Genomic DNA, 17,927 nt, shown 5'->3' with positions numbered 1-17,927 from the left:
GAAGGCAAATGTTTCCCTGAGACTCAAGAGTTGCCTGTTTGAAGTCCCTAGAAAATTACATGCCTTAAGACACACCACTGTCCATATTTTACTGGGGCCAGCTCAGATGGTTCCCAGGCCACCGTGTGCTACTACCAGAGTTCCTGGAGACGCTCTTTTCCCATGCACTGCTGGCAATGCCAAGAACACAAACCTGGCACTGGATTTCCCTGCTGCGGGCAGACACTTGGAAGCTGGGAGGTGACACAGCCTCGTGCAATGTCTGCCCTCCTTAACTACATCTTAAGGAACTTCAGCTGGTGGCCGTAACGGAGCGCTTATCTCCTGAAACAGCCACTAGAGGGAGACACGACTATTAACTAATATTTTTCAGGTACAGGATGATTTCTACATTTCATGCAAGTCTCTTTCTCTAGTACTCCTACCTGAGTCAGACACTAACTGCTGCGGTCTGTATCCAAGGCAGCTAATGTGCTTCATACCACTGAATGACACTTCTCTATTACAGAAAAATGAAGCAATTTTTACAAATGTCTGAACAAATGATGTATAAAATGAAAGCATAATTTGTTTTTATAGCTTTCTGCCAAGCTCCATACCACACTGCCCAACCTGCAAACAATTTATTCTGTATGAAATGTCACTAAATAATGAGAAGGACTTACAGGTCAAGCTGATTTACATTATATAATTTACATGTCATTCCAAGCAGACCTGATGGCATTTCGAACAAATAATCTCATTTATTTTTGAAGCTCTAAGCTTTCAACAAGTTAATTACAGCTTAACTACTGGGTAAACGAAGCACTATAATACATTGTATGAAGCTTTTCTTTATCTACATTTAAGCATTTACAGAATTATATAAATATTAAAGAATAACTCATTAAAAATAAAAAGGTTCTACAGGAACTGTAGAACAGACTCTAAAAGTGGTAGTAATTCCTTCTCTTAAGCTGCTAAAGAATTATTGTGAGTTGGTTTTAAAGAAGCCCTACAGAAATGGCCAACTTTGCAATTATAGGTGATAGCAGTAAAAATAAAATGGCTATGTCTATTAAAAGTCCTCCAGAGTTGAACTCTGTAGTTGGCTTTTAAAGCCATAAAATCTGACAAATTTCAGATTATTCCTTTACTGGTGCCTGGGTATGATATGAATCTACAAAGCAAAGGGGTGTGAAAAAAGGAGAGTCTGAAAAGGGGTTCTCAAATATGCTATGTTAAATTTTTTTTATCTTTAAAAGAAAGTCTTTTTATTTGCAGAATGCTATATGAAAATATTACAGGTTTAGCTGCAAATGACAGGCAGTAAAGCATATTCAGACAAACTGTCATGATTCTTTTTTTTCCCTCTGGTTTGGAAAGACTGAAAATTGCAAAAATGGAAAACAACAGCCACAAAGAAAGAGCAACAAGATGCATTTTTGTTAGTCCCAGCCTCAATTTTATGCATGCATATTTTGTTCACATAAAGGAGTGCACCTATACAGTTGGTATAAACCTAGTTCTCAGGCACTATCAAGTTCATGCCTGAATTTAATGACAAATCAGTCAATGACAAAGGATAAGCCCAAGAATTTAAGAACAATAACTAAAAAAAAAACCAAACCAGTGTAATATTGCCTTTAAAGTTTGGAATATGTGTTGATTTCAGTGTGATTACCCTTGAAAATCAGGCATGTAGGTAAGAGTGAAGAGTTAAAATTTATAGCTGGCTTGAAATTAAAATATAGCCATTAATATAGATTACTAAATTAAAGAACCACCATTGAAATATGGGTATTCCTTTTTTGTAACCTTAGAAGCTTTGGAAATTTGTGGGGTTTCCACTAATACAAAAATTTGTCTGCTTGTCCCCCACACCTGATTCAAATACAGTTGACATACAACTATGCTCTGCCAGATCTTAGTCTTGGTTAACTTTTCCACTGTTTTGGCTGTTGTCCAAGATTTCTGAGAAGTTTTTCTATCATTTTGGTATCTGCTTATGAAATATTCCACAATTCTAGACAGGTTTCCCCTTTAAAGGCAGAAGACATTGCTTCTTAAACACTTACCAGAAGTAAACAGAGTAGGGAAGTTCACGCTATTGATTTGCTCATTCTACTGATATTCTTCCCCATCTCACAAATGAGCATGTTGTTCCTGTTGTCTTAGGGAGAAAGACCAAAACTAAGAATTTTAATATACCTCCCATCTGGGAACACAGCTGTGAACTATCCCTGGGTCATTGGCAGGACCTTATTGACTTTTTTTTTTTAAAAAAAAAAAAAAAAGCTAAGAAAATGAGGTGGTGGGTAGGAAAAAGCAAGAGACTGGGATATGCAAGATCATTATGTAAAAGATTGCGCCCTGCAATAGATGCAGTCCAATACTATGCAGTAACTTTATTGTAAAGTTATAAACAAGTATATCTTCTTGAAAAGTCTATAGTAATTTTAGAAAGTAGAAGAGTAAAAAATACATCTGCAGACACTTCACAGTGGACAGACTAATAGTTGGCTATTACTCAGATTGTATGTTTGGACAAGTTAATATGCATTTGGATCTAAGCAGATAGAAGGGTTTTCTTTCTATCTAGAAGGGAGAGATTGCAAGACAGATGAGTTATTCCTAATTCACTGCTGTACATGACAAATTAGAGCTTCTCATACCGAGTTTTAATAATGAATGATTAGTTCCTGACACCAACCTTGACAGATCATTACCTACAGCAGAACTATCAAGTGTTGGTATAGTAAAATATTTCTTACACATCAAAACTTAAGAAAATCTGTCCTACTTTGAGAAACTTACCATAAATTTTGTTGGCTTGTATTTAAAGCACAGATAATTAACTCTTATTTACAGAGATAATATTTCTAAACACAATAAATTCTAAGTAGAAAATTTCCCTCTATAATTGTCTCATGACTTAAAATGAGCAGAGGACAAGAACCAGTTTAGCATTCTCAGCACTAAGCACATATGAAAAATTATTCTCGTCGGATCCAGTCAAATCCAGTTCACTGCTGGGAATAACTCCACATGCATTTTTTATGTGTAAATCTATATATATCTCTATATATTGTACACAGGAGACCTGGACTACCAGCCATTTACCATCTTTTAATAAAACAGTAGTGCTAAATGTAACTGGCTGGTAAGCATTAGTCAGAAAAAAATGTCAATATGGCTGCAAAGATTCTAAATGATGGAAAAAAACATGTCCTGCTTTCAAAATAAGTCAGTTAAGGCTTGTGATATATTTTACTTTTAAGTTACTCCTTCTAGTTTATAGATTAATGTAATACAACCTTCTGGAGCGTAAATATGTTGCTATGGGTAGAATAGGCTGGGCAACTAATTTCATTGAAGTTCACTGCGTAGGAAAACACAATACAGGGCTTCAAGGAAACACTTCAAATAGTTCAGTGTTAAATATAATAAATTCAGATTTGCTTTCAGAATGTTTTTCACCAGATCATGAAACTGATTTTTTAAAAAAATAAATCTTTGTCAGCGTTCCAAATAAATACAAGTCCCAGGAATATCTCTGTTCAGAACTTAACCGTAAAGTTTTTAGTGGTTACTGTATGTTAAGAGAGGACATATCCCTTAAATTCACAGTTCTCCAGAGAACACCCTACCTGGCCCTTTTTCTCAGGATCTTCTACATGCAGTATTCCAAACTGTTTCCACCTAAAAAATACCTTCCTATGCTCTGTGAGAAAGCAGAAGTGATGAGGTGGGGTTGGAATGATGAACTTATTCTCCTGAAAGAGACTTTGCACCTATGCTTAGCTGTGGCAAGTTCAAGTTCAATTACAAATTTTTTGTTTACAGTTTAGAACACATGTTGGGATTAATTCTAATAAGCATAAACAATTTAGACTAATTTAAAGTTTAAAAATCCAGCTGTAGAAGACAGATTTTCCAGCCCTACAACTGTATATCCAAGCTTTTTAAAATTATTAAGTTGAAAAGAGAGGGACACCAGGTTAGGGGGGAAACATGAAAATAAAATTATTTCACTGCAAAGTCTATTAATGTAAAGAGGTAGCTAGCTATAATATGATGGAAGAAGCTTGTCACTTCCAAATTTACCTCTTTTGGTTGGGAAAACTGTATGTACTTATGGGAGCAAATGGAATCAATTGGTTCCACGCACATGCAATACAGCAGCACGATACTGAACCAGAGCAGAGCGGCCTGCGGGACTCTGCATATAGCTGTTCTCCACAGCTGTTAATAGGCTAACCTCTTGATAGCCCATTCATCCTCAATTACCTCCATGGGTCACCAGAGTTCACTGATGAGCTGTGACAAATAAGGAGAACACTATAACTAAGAACATTAGATCTACACAAATAGCATTTAAGTTAAATAGAGAAGAAATCCTCTTACTTAATCCAGTACATCAGCTCCACAGTGTCTGGGTCATAGAATTCTCTCAGCTCTAACAGTTCTTCCATTATTCCTGGCCAGAACTATAATGAAAATAAAATAAAGCAAATTGAAGAGAGAATGAACAAAACAAGTTCTGGATGTTGAAACATATTATTTCGTCTTTGCTGGTAAATGATCTTGTCCAGCTCATGGATAAGCTGCAAAACATAAGCATATCTACCCTTCTTAGGAGGGATAGGTGGCTGTCATTGCAGTATGAATATACAGTTTCAGAGTTTGAGATCTGCAGCTCCTGCCAGATGACCAGAAGGAACAGAATTACTGGTTGTGGGGAGCCTGAGAAGAACAGCTTTTCTGAGCTGTACATCACACTGGAGGTTTCCAGAACTCTATTAGTTAACACCAGTTAGTATCTTGATGGGAAACTAAAAGTTGCCACCAAATATGACTGTTGTGCATTTTATCTACAAGTGAATCATTTCAGTTCCCTGGACTATAGGATGAATGTTAATGTTTTAAGTTATTTCTTGACAGACCAAGCTATAGGAAAAGGAAAAAGATGAAGAGGCATCATGTAACAGTTCAACATGTAACAACCAAGCCATTAAATAATGCCCGTGATTACAGGAGAAGGAAAGGCCCCAAGAATTGACATTAAGTTTGGAAAGGCAACCTACAACTAAATAAAGGTAGGAAATCTGTATCAAAAGTTAAAATCATTAGATGTGCTGTGGATGCCATTAATGGCATTTCAGAAGATTAAATTAAGAGAACCACTGAAGTAAAAAATAAAAGTGTGACTGAACAGCAATATCCAATAGACTATTGGGGGAAAAACATTTCAAAATGTGCTGAAGACAAACAATACATAAATCAAATCTGGAGGAGTGAAATAAGAATTGAAACTGATTCTGACAAACATAACCCTCCTCCCCCAAAAGCTAACAGAACAAAGGTTTATTTAAGGATTTCTTGTTGTTTAAGCTAGTGAATATTCAAGGACAAAAGGGAGCAATTAAGAGAGATAATGTCAATGCTAATGACTAACTGATTGCTTTGCATCAGTCTTTACTACAGAAGATGTTCTGGTGAAACCTAGTCCAAACCTGCTGTCTTTAGAAAATAAGGATTCCTGGCTTGCAAAGTGAAATGTCACATGAAAGTGTGTAAGAAAACCTGCCGGATAATCTAAAAAGCTATATATCATCCAATTTAGATAATATTCATCCAAGAGTTCAGAAACAATTTGAATGTGATGCTGCTAAGCTACTTAGCAAAAATATACATTCGTTCACTAGAACTGTAATTATGAGGAGGACTGGGAAGCAGGAGATATTATTGGGCCAATTAAGATACTTACTAGTTCAACTGTTTACTCAATACATTTGTTAAATTAATACTGAGTGGTAGATTGAGAAACACCTAAAAGGTAGGTATGGCAGTATCACAGCCTTGCAGTTTTGGAAAGTACAGCAGTATTATATTAGACATATTTCTTCTATTCAAAATATCTCTCGAGAGGTTAGTAAATAAATTAAGCAGTTGTGAAATGAGACTGTAGAGTCTCATAATTTCTAGTAATTACTAAAGTACCCTGCATAGCTAAACATTTTGAGAGCTTGGAGTCCTTCAGGGTAGAGACACAAGGAAATGGGCTCTGCTTTGCTTCTAGATCATGCTGCAAACCTGCCCTGCAATCTACTGAGAATCTAATGACACTGTGCTATCTGCTGAATGCTGAGACTATAATATGGCATCAAGTAATCTATATAGGTTTTTCAAGTTACAGTGTCACACTACTGCCAACTTTGGAGTGAGTACAATCAGTTTTCACTGGAGCAAAGTGTTGGTAGTTGGGCTTGCCATTACTGAATTTAAAAGAGAATTTTGAGGTAGCAACCTTTTCAGGTAACACTATATTTAATTAGTAAAGCCAAGAGAAAACTGAGAAACTTCAGAAGTTCCAAATAGAATAGAAAAACAATGACAAATTAAATAAAATGTAAAGCATACAAAAATATGGATCAATAACACAACGTAACAACTTTGTCTTGTAAACCAAGTATATGTCAGATTGAGACAAAGTGCACCATGACACAAAGAATGGATAAAAAGAACAGATGGAGCATCAGGGATGTAACACACTGTTCAGGATAATGAGTGGTATGTAAAAGAGGCTTCCAGCTTGCAACATGCTTGTCTCTGGGGTTTAAGTCTTCAGGAAAAGAAGCCTGTTGTCAAGTGGCTTAAATTAGCAACACAGGGATTTCATTCTGGACTGGAAAAATCTTAAGGACTTGTAATTTCCAAAAGGCTTAAAAAACACTTGCATAGGAAAAGGTAATATGACATGTTATTGCTGACTTGCATCAAAACCAAAAAGAAAGCCAAGAAAACAGAAAGGTGGCATACTCTGAACTGATAATGGGGAATATTTTTCCTAAATTATGTAATTACTCATTGAAAAATATCACTAAGACCTAGAACTTACAAAAATAAATGAAATAATAAACTCTGAACTTGATGACATGACTACAGAAATTGAATTACTAGATTTTGGTACTAAAGTTGTTTGTTCCCCCACATCCTTGGTGGATGTAAGACAATTTTTAATTTTCAGGAGTAAATTTAAATCTGTTGTGAGTGAAAACACGATCCCAATTCTATGTTGTAGAAAGATTTCAGCTTTCTCTTTCACATTGCTTATCTCTCTGGCTCATGATCATGGATTTCACAGAGTATACCAATGCTTAAGCTTCTTACTGAATATCTGGTGGGATTTGGGTTTTCAGTGTACTTCAATCTATTAATAGTTACTATCTTGAAAAATATATATATTGAGGATATACACTTGACATTTTTAACTCAATGACAGTGATAAGCACCCAGAGATTTTTCCCCACTAACAACCCATCTTTCTCATTCTAGCGAAAGTCCAGAGTTAGACAATTGTGCTAGCCACAAACTTGGAGGTGCTGAACAGTCCACTGATGATTATGGGAGTTCAGTACTTCTCAAATACAAGGACACTTATTTTGAACCCAAAAAGTATAAGCATTAATTCTTTGGCTTCTGAGTGTAAGTGAAAAGCAAGTACTACTATGTTATTTACAGTTACTGTGGTTTAAGAATGAAAATTATGAATGTCCTTAGAGAAACAGGATTAGACATTACAAATAGAAATCAATATGACATTTTCTTTTGTCATTTCTTTTACAGACCGTCAAGCTTACAAACTTTACTTTTAAAGGATAAATACATACAGTACATACAGGGAGCTCTTCAGTGCAGCCAAAGACTGCTCAGATCATTGGTGTATATGTTGCACTATGTACTGCAATAAATGTGTATGTTTGGAGCAAAAGGACTTGGCCATAATGAAGATAAAAACGCAGTTTGAAAAATTACATGAATGGATAGTTTACTTGCAAGGAAAATCAATATTATTTGGCAAAACCAGGAACTGTAGACTTGCTTTAGTTCAGGAACTAATATTAAATACCAACAATTTAGTTAGGAATGCCTGACATACAAACACAAATTGATGGGTATTCTGTTGAGAAGTTAAAAGCAATGGACAGATACAGCTGAAATCTACCCATGAAGAGTAAGTATGAAGTGAAACAAATAATATTTAGCACTCCATTATATACATGTTACCTTCAGCACAGCTAAAGTATACATGGAAATAATACTTCAGCACTCTCACTTTATCTAAAAGATGTTTGTACTATACTAATTAAGAAAATGTATAAATAGAAATACAGATGTCTCATAGGTCTCAAAACACACTGTACCTGGAATGTGAAAGATAGTTAGCATCATAGCTGCATCTGTATCTCAATAAATTACAGTTCAAGTGATGTTATTTGGGACCGTAGTAACCACATGCCTCAAAAGAGGCTTTCGTTAGCTTATCAGGATTAGGCTAATAATCCAATAAAACTCCTATTTTGAGGAATGGTACTAAAGAATAGTTCTTGTGACAAATGTAACCATAACAGGTAATTAAATACAAAATTGCCCTACTACTAGTTGAAGAAATCTAGCCAGGATGACCAGTTAACTTTGTTGTGAATATACAAGCTGCTCATGCAATCTGAGCAGTTGCAGTGCACAAACAGACAAATTCTCATCTGGAAAGGAGAAAGATAAGTATCTGTTGTCAAAATCTACTTGCAATGTCGGTTTGTTTCTACAGGTTTTAGAGAGAGAATATATAAACACATTCTCACAGAAGCAATGGATACTTTCCAGATCTCTCTCTCTGAATTTTTATCCTCACCATTGCCAGGGAATCTGGTGACAAGTTTTATCTGTCTGTCATGTAGGCTCTTTCCTGAAGGCTCGCTAACTCTTACAGCTTTGCAGAAAAGACACACACACACAAAGATATCCACTCCTCTGGTAGCTGAGCTGCAAGAACTAACTTAAGACGAAAAAATACTGAGAGGTGATGTACTTCTTTATTCCCTCTGAAAAATTATATTTTTAATGTCAATAAAAATTATTTCCTATATTTAGAAGAAACACAAAAATTATGCTTTTCAGGCAAACAGAGCACAACTAATGACTGATCTAAAGCCTATGAAAATCAGTGACTTCTGTTGACTTCAGAATTGAATCTGACAGGATTTAGGAACTTCACATCTGCTCATGAAGAGTGGAAGAAAAATTATTCTTAATTGATTTGTCATACTAGACTCACTAATATAAATATCATGCTCTTGGCATCACCCATGTCAAAAGAAGTGTCATTACTGCTGTCATCTTCAGAGCTGATAAAATTGGTAAATGACTTTCCTAACCAGCATATCAGTAGAAAAAAAAAAAAAAATCCTTAAAACTCCTCTAGCAGAATAATAAGAAAATTTAAGTGGAATACATCAGTGTAACTTAACTAAACAAACTGTTACAGTCTCTGACTTTTCATTTCACTATTTCAAAGGGGATAACAGACTTTCAGAATGAACTCTATTAGCAGCTTTCTTAACTGCTATGCTTTACTACTGCCATTTTAACTTTAATAATGAAATTCACCTTCAGTTTCTCTGAAGATAATTATTTAACAGAAGTATTCTCATCTCACAGCAGGTATTGCAGAAGTAACTTCACCATCGAAGTAGCATCTGAATTTTTTGTCATTGTAAATACAGATTAAAAGAATGGTATTCCCATTAAATTAGTGTTCTAAATCTCACTGCTATGACAGACTGACAGACTAACAATCTTGTACATGTTATTATTTTAAATGTGGTTTATGTATTTAAATTTAAATATTTGACCATAATAATAATGTTTCTGGGACAGACTGAACATAAGTATTTGACTAGTTTAACAGTTCTGCACTTAAACACATAGGAGATGAGGCACAACAATATAGAACATTATGATTATTTCTGCTGCTACAATGAATCATTACACAATTTAACGATCTGCATCTTATCTGCAACTCAGTTAAAACCAAACCAGACAACTTGTATTTCCATAAAATGATGCATTTAAATAACACCTTGTAACTTACATATACAATCAGATAAACATTAGTATGTATGAACAAGTAAATTGGATCAAATGAGCCCAACTGATCCTTTACATACAATTCCATATGCACAGACGTACTTGCACTTCAGGTAATCTATCTCAATTTTCAAAATTCAGCTATAAATCTTGTATGTAATTATTTATGAACTAACATCTCTTTATGAGAAAAGGAAAATTCCATGCAACTAAAAATTGCCAAAACATTGAGAAAAAAATTTCTTACCTTATATGAAATGTACAGTAATGTAATTATTGGTATAGAATACTTAATCACATGCATCTATGAGAAATTGCAAAAAAAAAAAAATTGGTTATTCTGATGATATATTTATTTGGATAGACTTAATTTTTAATGTATTGATATCTGACATATTTATCATGTGGCAGAATTTACAGAGTTTGAATTAAAACCATATTCTGATTTTGTTTTCAAGTAAAACCCTTACTGGAGACCCATCACAATGGATTTATACCTATATATTTAAATCTATCTTCAACAAAGTGTAAAACACAGTATCATTCAGTATCTTAAACTGTAAACTACTGATGATTTCTTAATGTGGTGACTAAGGCTTTTTTTAATAAAATTGTGGTCATTTTTCATAGCCACATCTATACTGCCATCTAGTGTATTCAAATGGAACTGCTTAATATATAAACCACTAGAAAATACATTTTACTTACTAAATTTATACAAAAGTACTTCAGAGATGTCCAGTTTAAGAGGACTACAAACAATATTCATTTCAGATGTTTTATAATTCTGAGTCAATTTGGTTTAGATATGGAGCAAACCCAAATTTCATTAAATGCTGCAAGAATAATACTAACCCTCTGTGATGTGTAGAGATGAATACACTTCAGGGTAAGTTTCCATACTTCCGTACTGCACAGGCCAAAAGATGCAAATACACACATGTGGGATGTCCAGAGGTACTTCATTCTGGAATAATACAGACAAGTTTTTGCTGATCATCTGGAGCTCTACTCAGCTGTGCCGATAAGAGCAGTTATGTTAGAGAAATTCTGAACACAGCGTTCTTGGACTTTCAGGACTCTGAAATAACTGAGTAAAAGATTGACTTTGCACTTTGCTAGATGCTCTTGAGAACATCTCTGCTCCCAAACTTCCAAACATTCTTTTTGGCAGGATTTTGGGAAATGCTTCAGTATACAAGCAGAAACACACCAGGGAGGGAAAGAAGGTTCAGTTGTGGCCAGCGTATTTTACACTCATCAAAATATACTCAATTATCTAAAAAAGCCTTTAGTAGCATGTAAAAAAAAATATACCTCATTGTGCTTAATGCCAGACATCCAAAAAGAACTGTGTGAATTAAGTTGTAAGCAGCATCAGGCTTCAGTACTATTGTGCATTCTTCCATTTTTTCCATGAACTGGACTTGATTTGAACGACTAATTAAAGAGATGAAATAAAGTGTTACATTAAGTTCTGTAACACACTTCATATATCTGTCTGTATTTTAAAAAGCATTTAATCCTTCTGAGGCTAAAGAGCAGTACTACTGCTATCAGTCCACAATCTTCTATTATATCTATGATATCATTAAGCCTGATAGCACCAACTTGATGCAGCATCAGGTGTTCTGGAAATGCAATGGGTTTACATGAGCTGTTTTAGAATGAGATAGAATTTTTTACAGAAAGGCATGCTTGGTTTATTGCTTGAAGCAGCTACTCACACAGCATTCACGGGGCTTCTGATAAGAGTGAAGAACTTAACTGCATTTTGCGGGGCTGCACTGGTGTATCTGGATGCTACTAAAGCCGCAGAATGGAAGTAAGCTTACAAGAAAGAGGTGTTGAAAGGACTGGATACTGTTTGATGTGGCTAGGTGAATTTATGTGGAGGGCTGATCAAAAAAAAACAAAAGCTGCTTAAATGTGTGGGGTTTTTCTTTTTTTTGGGTGGGGGATAATTGAGATAACTAGGCAGTGTTAAAAATTAGGGCAATGTTTGGGATTACATTTAGGATTACAGAAAATAAGAGCTGCAGAGTCTTTTGTTTGTTTTTAAAATTGATTGCTGCAGTAAGTTTTTTAAGAGGCAGGTTGACTAGTACCAAAATGCCTAACAGATGACTATAACTTCACAAGTATCATAACACAGTTTCAGAATCAGAATGTCTTAGATCCTCTCCCTCCCTTTCTCCAACTTTCATCCTGTTTTCCATAAATCTATCATGAGTGGCATTAGTTACATGACACTCCTTGAATTTTTATTTAATCAAGTTTGATATCATCCCTTCTGACTTTTGACCAGGTTGTACATGTAAAACCAAGAGGTCTATAATGAACCATTTACTTTTACATCAAATAGCAGTTCAGTACTAATTTTCTTCTACTGTCCTGCAACTTCCTCCAAACCCTACAGATTAGCTATGGGAACTGGCAGCAGTGATGCACAGTTGCAGTATACCACTCCTGCTTCTTCACACAGATTACAGGAAATTCAGCACAGATTATCCTAGGTCATTCCTGGGCAGTTTGAGTACACCACCAGGGAAATCTTTGATTGGGAGTGCTTTGCACAGGGAAAATGTGATGAACTAAAGAAAGTAACATTGTTTTCTATAAAGACACCCTTCCCTTGCTTCCCCTTTCCCCCCAAAACCCCCACCAAACAACCCTACACATACTGCAGAACATCAACAGCAAACAAAAGAGCTTGAACCAATCTAGGGTTGAGTGTTTTTTTGTTTAGTCTCATCACACTGTTTATATTTTTAGCTTCAATAGGAAGTTACTTATTTTGCCTGATTTCTCTACTGTATGTCATACTGTTTCCTAGTACCTGTGGAAAGTGATACTGTGTGCTGCTGTATTCAACTGTCAGTTCCTCAGCCTGTTGAACAAGAGAAAATTGATGGAAGTGTGAATTATTGTTAAAACATACTTTACCTGAGGTTCCGAAAGGCAACAATTACAGCTGCTACTGTCATAAGGAAGAGAACAAATACATAGATGTAAAAAAGTAATGTATCCGAGAGTCTTGAAAAAGTATTTAATGGTAGTAAACCAAAAGCTTCTTCACAAAGATACAGGTTAGCATCAAAATCTCTAAAGAAAAAAGAATAATCCTTGTCATCATGTATTTCATAACTTGATGTCAAAAATTACCAAAGTTTTCTTTTTTCCATGCAATTATAAAGCCGCAGTTGTGCAGATTATTATGAAGGAAAATGTAAAACATAAACATGAGGTAAAAATGCATATTTATCTCCAAGATTTTAAATGAGAACAACTGTCAGGCTTCACTTAGTGAAGTCATACAAAAAAGTAAAATTGCAGCTAAATCATACCTTGTTGCCCCAAATCCAAATTTTGCTTTCAGGAATTTGAATATATGTTCATCTGACTCAAGATTAAGAATTTTCTACAAAGGGGGAAAAAGAAACAGAATGATATTTTAAGTATGGATAAACTAAGCTTCACACAGTAAACAGTTTTTTCATCATGTAAATGAAACTGAAGCAACACAGACTTACTGAGATAGGGTGCTCTGCAATCAAATAAGCATTCAGTTTGTAATTATAGTCCTATGGTCCAAAGGGCAAGTTACTTACTTTTTAGAATAACTATTAGCATTAGTTTCTTACTTACAGATAAAAATTATCCAGGACAAGTTGATTTTAGCTGTATTTTTTATTTCAATGACTTGTCATATCTTATTGTGATACTTTTAATTTCCACATGTACTAAATTTTAATCTGTTGATACAGATCTCTTGAAGAGACTAAAACTCAAAAGCAGAAAACGTGTTACTGTCACTAACGTCTGCATATATCTCTGTGCACAAGAAGCAACTAAAAGTATGGTGTGGTCTACAACAGTTTTATAACAAGAATTTCTTCTTAACTGCATTCAATGAAAAACTTTGCAAATGCTCAGCAGTCAGAATGCAGTATAAATCTACACTTGCTATAAAATTACAGGTGAGCTTCAAGTTATGGATCCATACTTGATTATTTGTGTTAATTTATGATGGTTTAAGAATATGTTTTAAAAATCTATGTACCAAAAAGATTAGTAAAAAGACCTTTCATTTCTAAAATGCAGTCTCTGAAATTCAGTAAAATCTCATTGCAGTTTTTAATGATATTGCTGCAGCTTTTAATGTAAGACATTTTGTAAGTTTCTATATTATAAATTCTTTGCTTACCTTGATGAATTTATTTATTAGAAGAGTCAAGCACAAGACTAACAGTACATGGAGGATAAGTTTTCCAAGCCTATTAAGCAAGCTGCCCTTTTTTAGGTTTTTCTAAAAAGAAGAAAATATTAGTATTTCAGTACTTTTTTGTATGTATTTGGAACAAAAGCAACACAGACTATTTGATATTGCTTATCTGCTAGGCCTGATCAGGATCAAATTTGTATTAGGTTCATGTAAGAAAAAATGTGTACATAACCAAGTATCCAGAATAAATATACATTTCTTCCAAAACTGAGGGGACAATATCATAAAAGTTCCCCAACGTACTGATCCGGCAGAATTTTGTAAGTAGCCAAACAGTGTTCCCTCAGAGGTGGCCCCATCATATTTATACAACTGCTGGCACCCCATGCAGCTATAGCTGTGTTCCAAGATTCCCCTAATTTCAATAGTATTGTGTGCCTTTTGAAATAGCTATTCATTAGACCTTCCACCTCAATGTGTCAAAGGTGTCTTCTGGCTTTGTCAGTTGATAGGATTTTGAGAAATTTTCCAGTTCAAAGCTCCAGATCTGAGAATGGTTCTTTGGCTGCTCACAGGCAACTTGAATCAGGTGCAGGCACTGTCTAACTATAAAAAACACTGTCCTGATTTTAAAAGGTCAGAAAAAAGAGAACTGTAAATACAGGAAAAAAATCCTAATCTTTGAAAGAAACAATAGGTTTCAGTAAACTGAATTTGACATGTGCCTAGTTCTCACAGAATACTTTGTTGGAGGCAGATTCATAAATCTAAGAGAAGTCCTGCTGAAACACGTGTAAAATCCATTTACGTAATTTTTTTGCAGGATCCAAACTGGAGCTTGCACAATCATAAATGTTAACAGCAATCACAGAATTATGGTGTCTGATGTGCTTGGTTATGCTGTAGTTAATGTAACTGAATTCATTATTTGATCATGCAATGTTTTTGTTGCTTTACTCTATAGCAATTCATCTAATTAGTATTAGTAATTTCAGATTATAATGCATATAAATTACTCATTTATCTATACATATATATCACACTATTTAGTACTACAAAAATATTTCAGTACCTACCTGGATTGTTCTTGCTATCAAGACAGAAGCATTAAAACTTATAAGTAATGATCCAAGAATCATAGAATTAAAGAACTGTAGGACACAGACTAGCAGTAATCCAGAAATCTGAATGATATAGAGCCACGTAACCTATAACAATAATGAGATTTTTATGCCTACAAAACTTTACAGTCATATTCACAGAAAAGCAGCTATGTTTTATCATCTATTTCAACATCAATTATTTTTATAAAAAATATATCACCTTGCACTAAATCATTAGACTTAGAGCCATTACTATATCCTTTCTATACTTATGTCCTAAACTAGCTAGGTTAATATTTTATACCTATTTTATACCTAGAGAAGCCTGATGCTATAATAAAGCAGATGAGTTAACCAACTGCAGAGTGAGGAAAATATCAATTGATTAATATTTGGAAGATGTTTTCTATTTTCTTTAGTCAAAGAAGTGTTTCTGTAGACTCTACAATGTCTCTATGACTAAAGAGTTATGGCTTAGTGCACTTCAGTAATCAAACATTAGCTGATTTCTCTTAACTTTTTTATTAGTTTAGTGTAGTCCTTTTTGATCTATGCTAAACTATCACAAATGTTCAACTGAATGCAAACAGTAAAAACCACCTTATTTTCTGTTACACTGGTACCAAAATATAAATTTTATCTGACACAAAGATGTTGAGTTTAGTCTTATATTACAGCAGTGGTATAAGTCAGTATCAAATGGCCCAACGAACTCCAACAGTTTTAAGTAGCACTTTTTTGAAAATATGGAATGAGTGGTGCAGTAAGTCCATTTTAGTATAATTCAGGATGAAGCTGGTAATTTGCCAACTTTTAAGGTAGCAAATTAGTCACATTAATTGCTAACTTCAGCTTACATTTGCAGATATAATGAAGAGTTTAGAAACTTAAATAAACCACATTTATTTTGGTATGCAGCCACCATACTAATTTTCAGTTAAATTAATACAATCACTAATATTCAAGTCTGCTTCAAATTTAAAATGGAATTAACATGAAATAATCTTCATCCTACTGTAACCTTCCTTAAAGCACATTAGAACCTTTTTCAAGTAGTGTAAGCTTTTACAAGGGCTTAAATCATCTCAGTAGAATTTCACAGTGACATTACAGTCCAAGACAATGTTTTAATTTTCTCTAGTATACTTCTACTTCCTAAGATTGACTGTAAATGATCCGTTATCTTCTTAGTAAAACTTGTTTTATTTTTTGGCTCATTCAGTTCAGCAACATAGCGGTGACAATGTTGTTATTTTGTGGTGAATTATGAAAGGTAACTGCTTCTCTTGAGCAACCTGGCCTATTTTCTTCCTTCTCTTTATGGTACAGTGCCTACATCTCACTTTCAAACAAGGGTGCACAATACTTGAGGCAAAATTCATACATTGTTGACTTCCGCTTAGGCAAAGATTTCTTGTGCTACTTTTTTTTCTTTTTCTGGCCACTTCCAGAGGACATATTTAAGCCGTGGTATTAGATCAGCTGTTACAATGGTGTTTAAAAGCAATGCCTTAATAGTATCAAAACAGATCTGTCTAAACAAAACTAGACCAAAATGAAATGACAGAAGTGAATTACATAAAGTGAGATAGAATCAGCTGAAACAAAAATCAGAAATGGCGTTGTTTTGATTATTCGTTTTTACACTTGCAGTACAGGCACTGTGCTTACTTAAAAGCACAAAGCAGCATAGTGTATAATCTGTATTACTTTGGGCATCCAGACCACTGGTTATTAAAATCTTTCCAAAATTGTTAGTTTTGTGATAGAAAGTAAAAAGTTTTGTTATTTCCAAACATGATCTTACCTTTGCTGTGGGAAGCATGTCAAAGCAGTCCAGTATGAATAATGCCAATGCTTGTATCAGCATCATAAACTGATTAAATTGCCAAGTCAGGCTAAAGAGAAACGTTGCTATGAATACAGCCATTAGTGTCAGTCTCTGGAAGGAGGGAAAGAAGTTTTATTTAACTTTATAGTTTCCTTCATTAAAAACCCAAAAAACCTCACCCAAACCCCCAACAAAAACAACCAAAACCCACCTTAATTTTATTTCATTTTAAATTAATTTTAAAAACATTAATATGAGTTTTCTAACTGCAATAACTACTTGGAGGATAATGAATGTTTTTTTTTTAGAGTTATTACATTGTTGAATTTTTGCCTGTATTCTACCATTGTAATACCACTTGCAAGAAAATGTTGAGATCTCAAACAGTTTCAGCCCATAGATTAACATGCAGTATGTGTTTTACTATGCTATAAATAGCAGTTATTTGAACAAACTGAGGAGTAATGATTTAAGAACCATTTGTCAAAGAAACTGTATCACCAATTTGCTTTTATTCTTGCAGATCAGGACAACCTCCTATATTTGTAAAACAAATGGAATCAAAAGAAATTATTTAATCCTTGTGCTTTACAAGCTTTTCTCCTGCGCACTTCATGTGAGTTTCTTATGTTTTCTTAAATAGACAGTACTGTTGACATGTACTCTTTAGAGCTTACCTTTTTTATTTTTCAGTGCTGAGCACATGTATTCCTTTGTATTTCAACTGCATTTAAATGAACAGAATGCTCATCTGATTACTGCTTTCAATGTTAGAAGCTATTTGTGTGTGCATATATCCAACTGCTGTAAACGCTTATTAAGTATTTTGTCCTAAGTTTTATAGACAGCTTTCTGATAC

The 17,927-nt window shown here is 34.3% G+C and overlaps 1 protein-coding gene and 1 long non-coding RNA gene across 7 annotated transcripts in view; one reads left to right on the top strand and one right to left on the bottom strand.

Moving 5' to 3' along the window:
• Positions 1 to 17,927, bottom strand: part of DPY19L3 (dpy-19 like C-mannosyltransferase 3) — a 38,758-nt gene that overhangs the window by 7,276 nt on the left and 13,555 nt on the right. For 3 of the 6 annotated variants that reach the window (XR_006165714.1, XM_042797334.1, XM_042797333.1), the window contains exons 8-16: positions 17,045 to 17,179; positions 15,211 to 15,342; positions 14,117 to 14,218; positions 13,257 to 13,330; positions 12,856 to 13,014; positions 11,227 to 11,349; positions 10,765 to 10,876; positions 10,157 to 10,213; positions 4,387 to 4,469 (exon numbers count right to left, since the gene is read on the bottom strand). Coding sequence is in view for 4 of the 6 variants with exons in the window: in XM_042797334.1 (XP_042653268.1) it covers positions 4,387 to 4,469; positions 10,157 to 10,213; positions 10,765 to 10,876; positions 11,227 to 11,349; positions 12,856 to 13,014; positions 13,257 to 13,330; positions 14,117 to 14,218; positions 15,211 to 15,342; positions 17,045 to 17,179 (977 nt within the window). In the remaining 2 variants the exon portion in view is untranslated. Of the gene's footprint in view, positions 1 to 2,057; positions 2,153 to 3,996; positions 4,300 to 4,386; positions 4,470 to 10,156; positions 10,214 to 10,764; positions 10,877 to 11,226; positions 11,350 to 12,855; positions 13,015 to 13,256; positions 13,331 to 14,116; positions 14,219 to 15,210; positions 15,343 to 17,044; positions 17,180 to 17,927 lie in introns of those variants that run through there. The other 3 variants (XR_006165715.1, XM_042797336.1, XM_042797335.1) reach the window with 3 other exon arrangements.
• LOC116960247 lies at positions 4,476 to 17,927 on the top strand. The gene is made up of 4 exons (XR_004406288.2): positions 4,476 to 4,794; positions 4,924 to 5,078; positions 13,677 to 13,889; positions 17,592 to 17,927. It is a non-coding gene; the product is annotated as an uncharacterized LOC116960247 (long non-coding RNA).

Source organism: Tyto alba, unplaced genomic scaffold (genome assembly GCF_018691265.1).
Source record: "Tyto alba isolate M040663 unplaced genomic scaffold, T.alba_DEE_v4.0 Super-Scaffold_26, whole genome shotgun sequence".
In the NCBI taxonomy this organism is placed as follows: Eukaryota; Metazoa; Chordata; class Aves; order Strigiformes; family Tytonidae; genus Tyto; species Tyto alba.
This window is presented reverse-complemented; position numbering and strand designations above follow the sequence as displayed.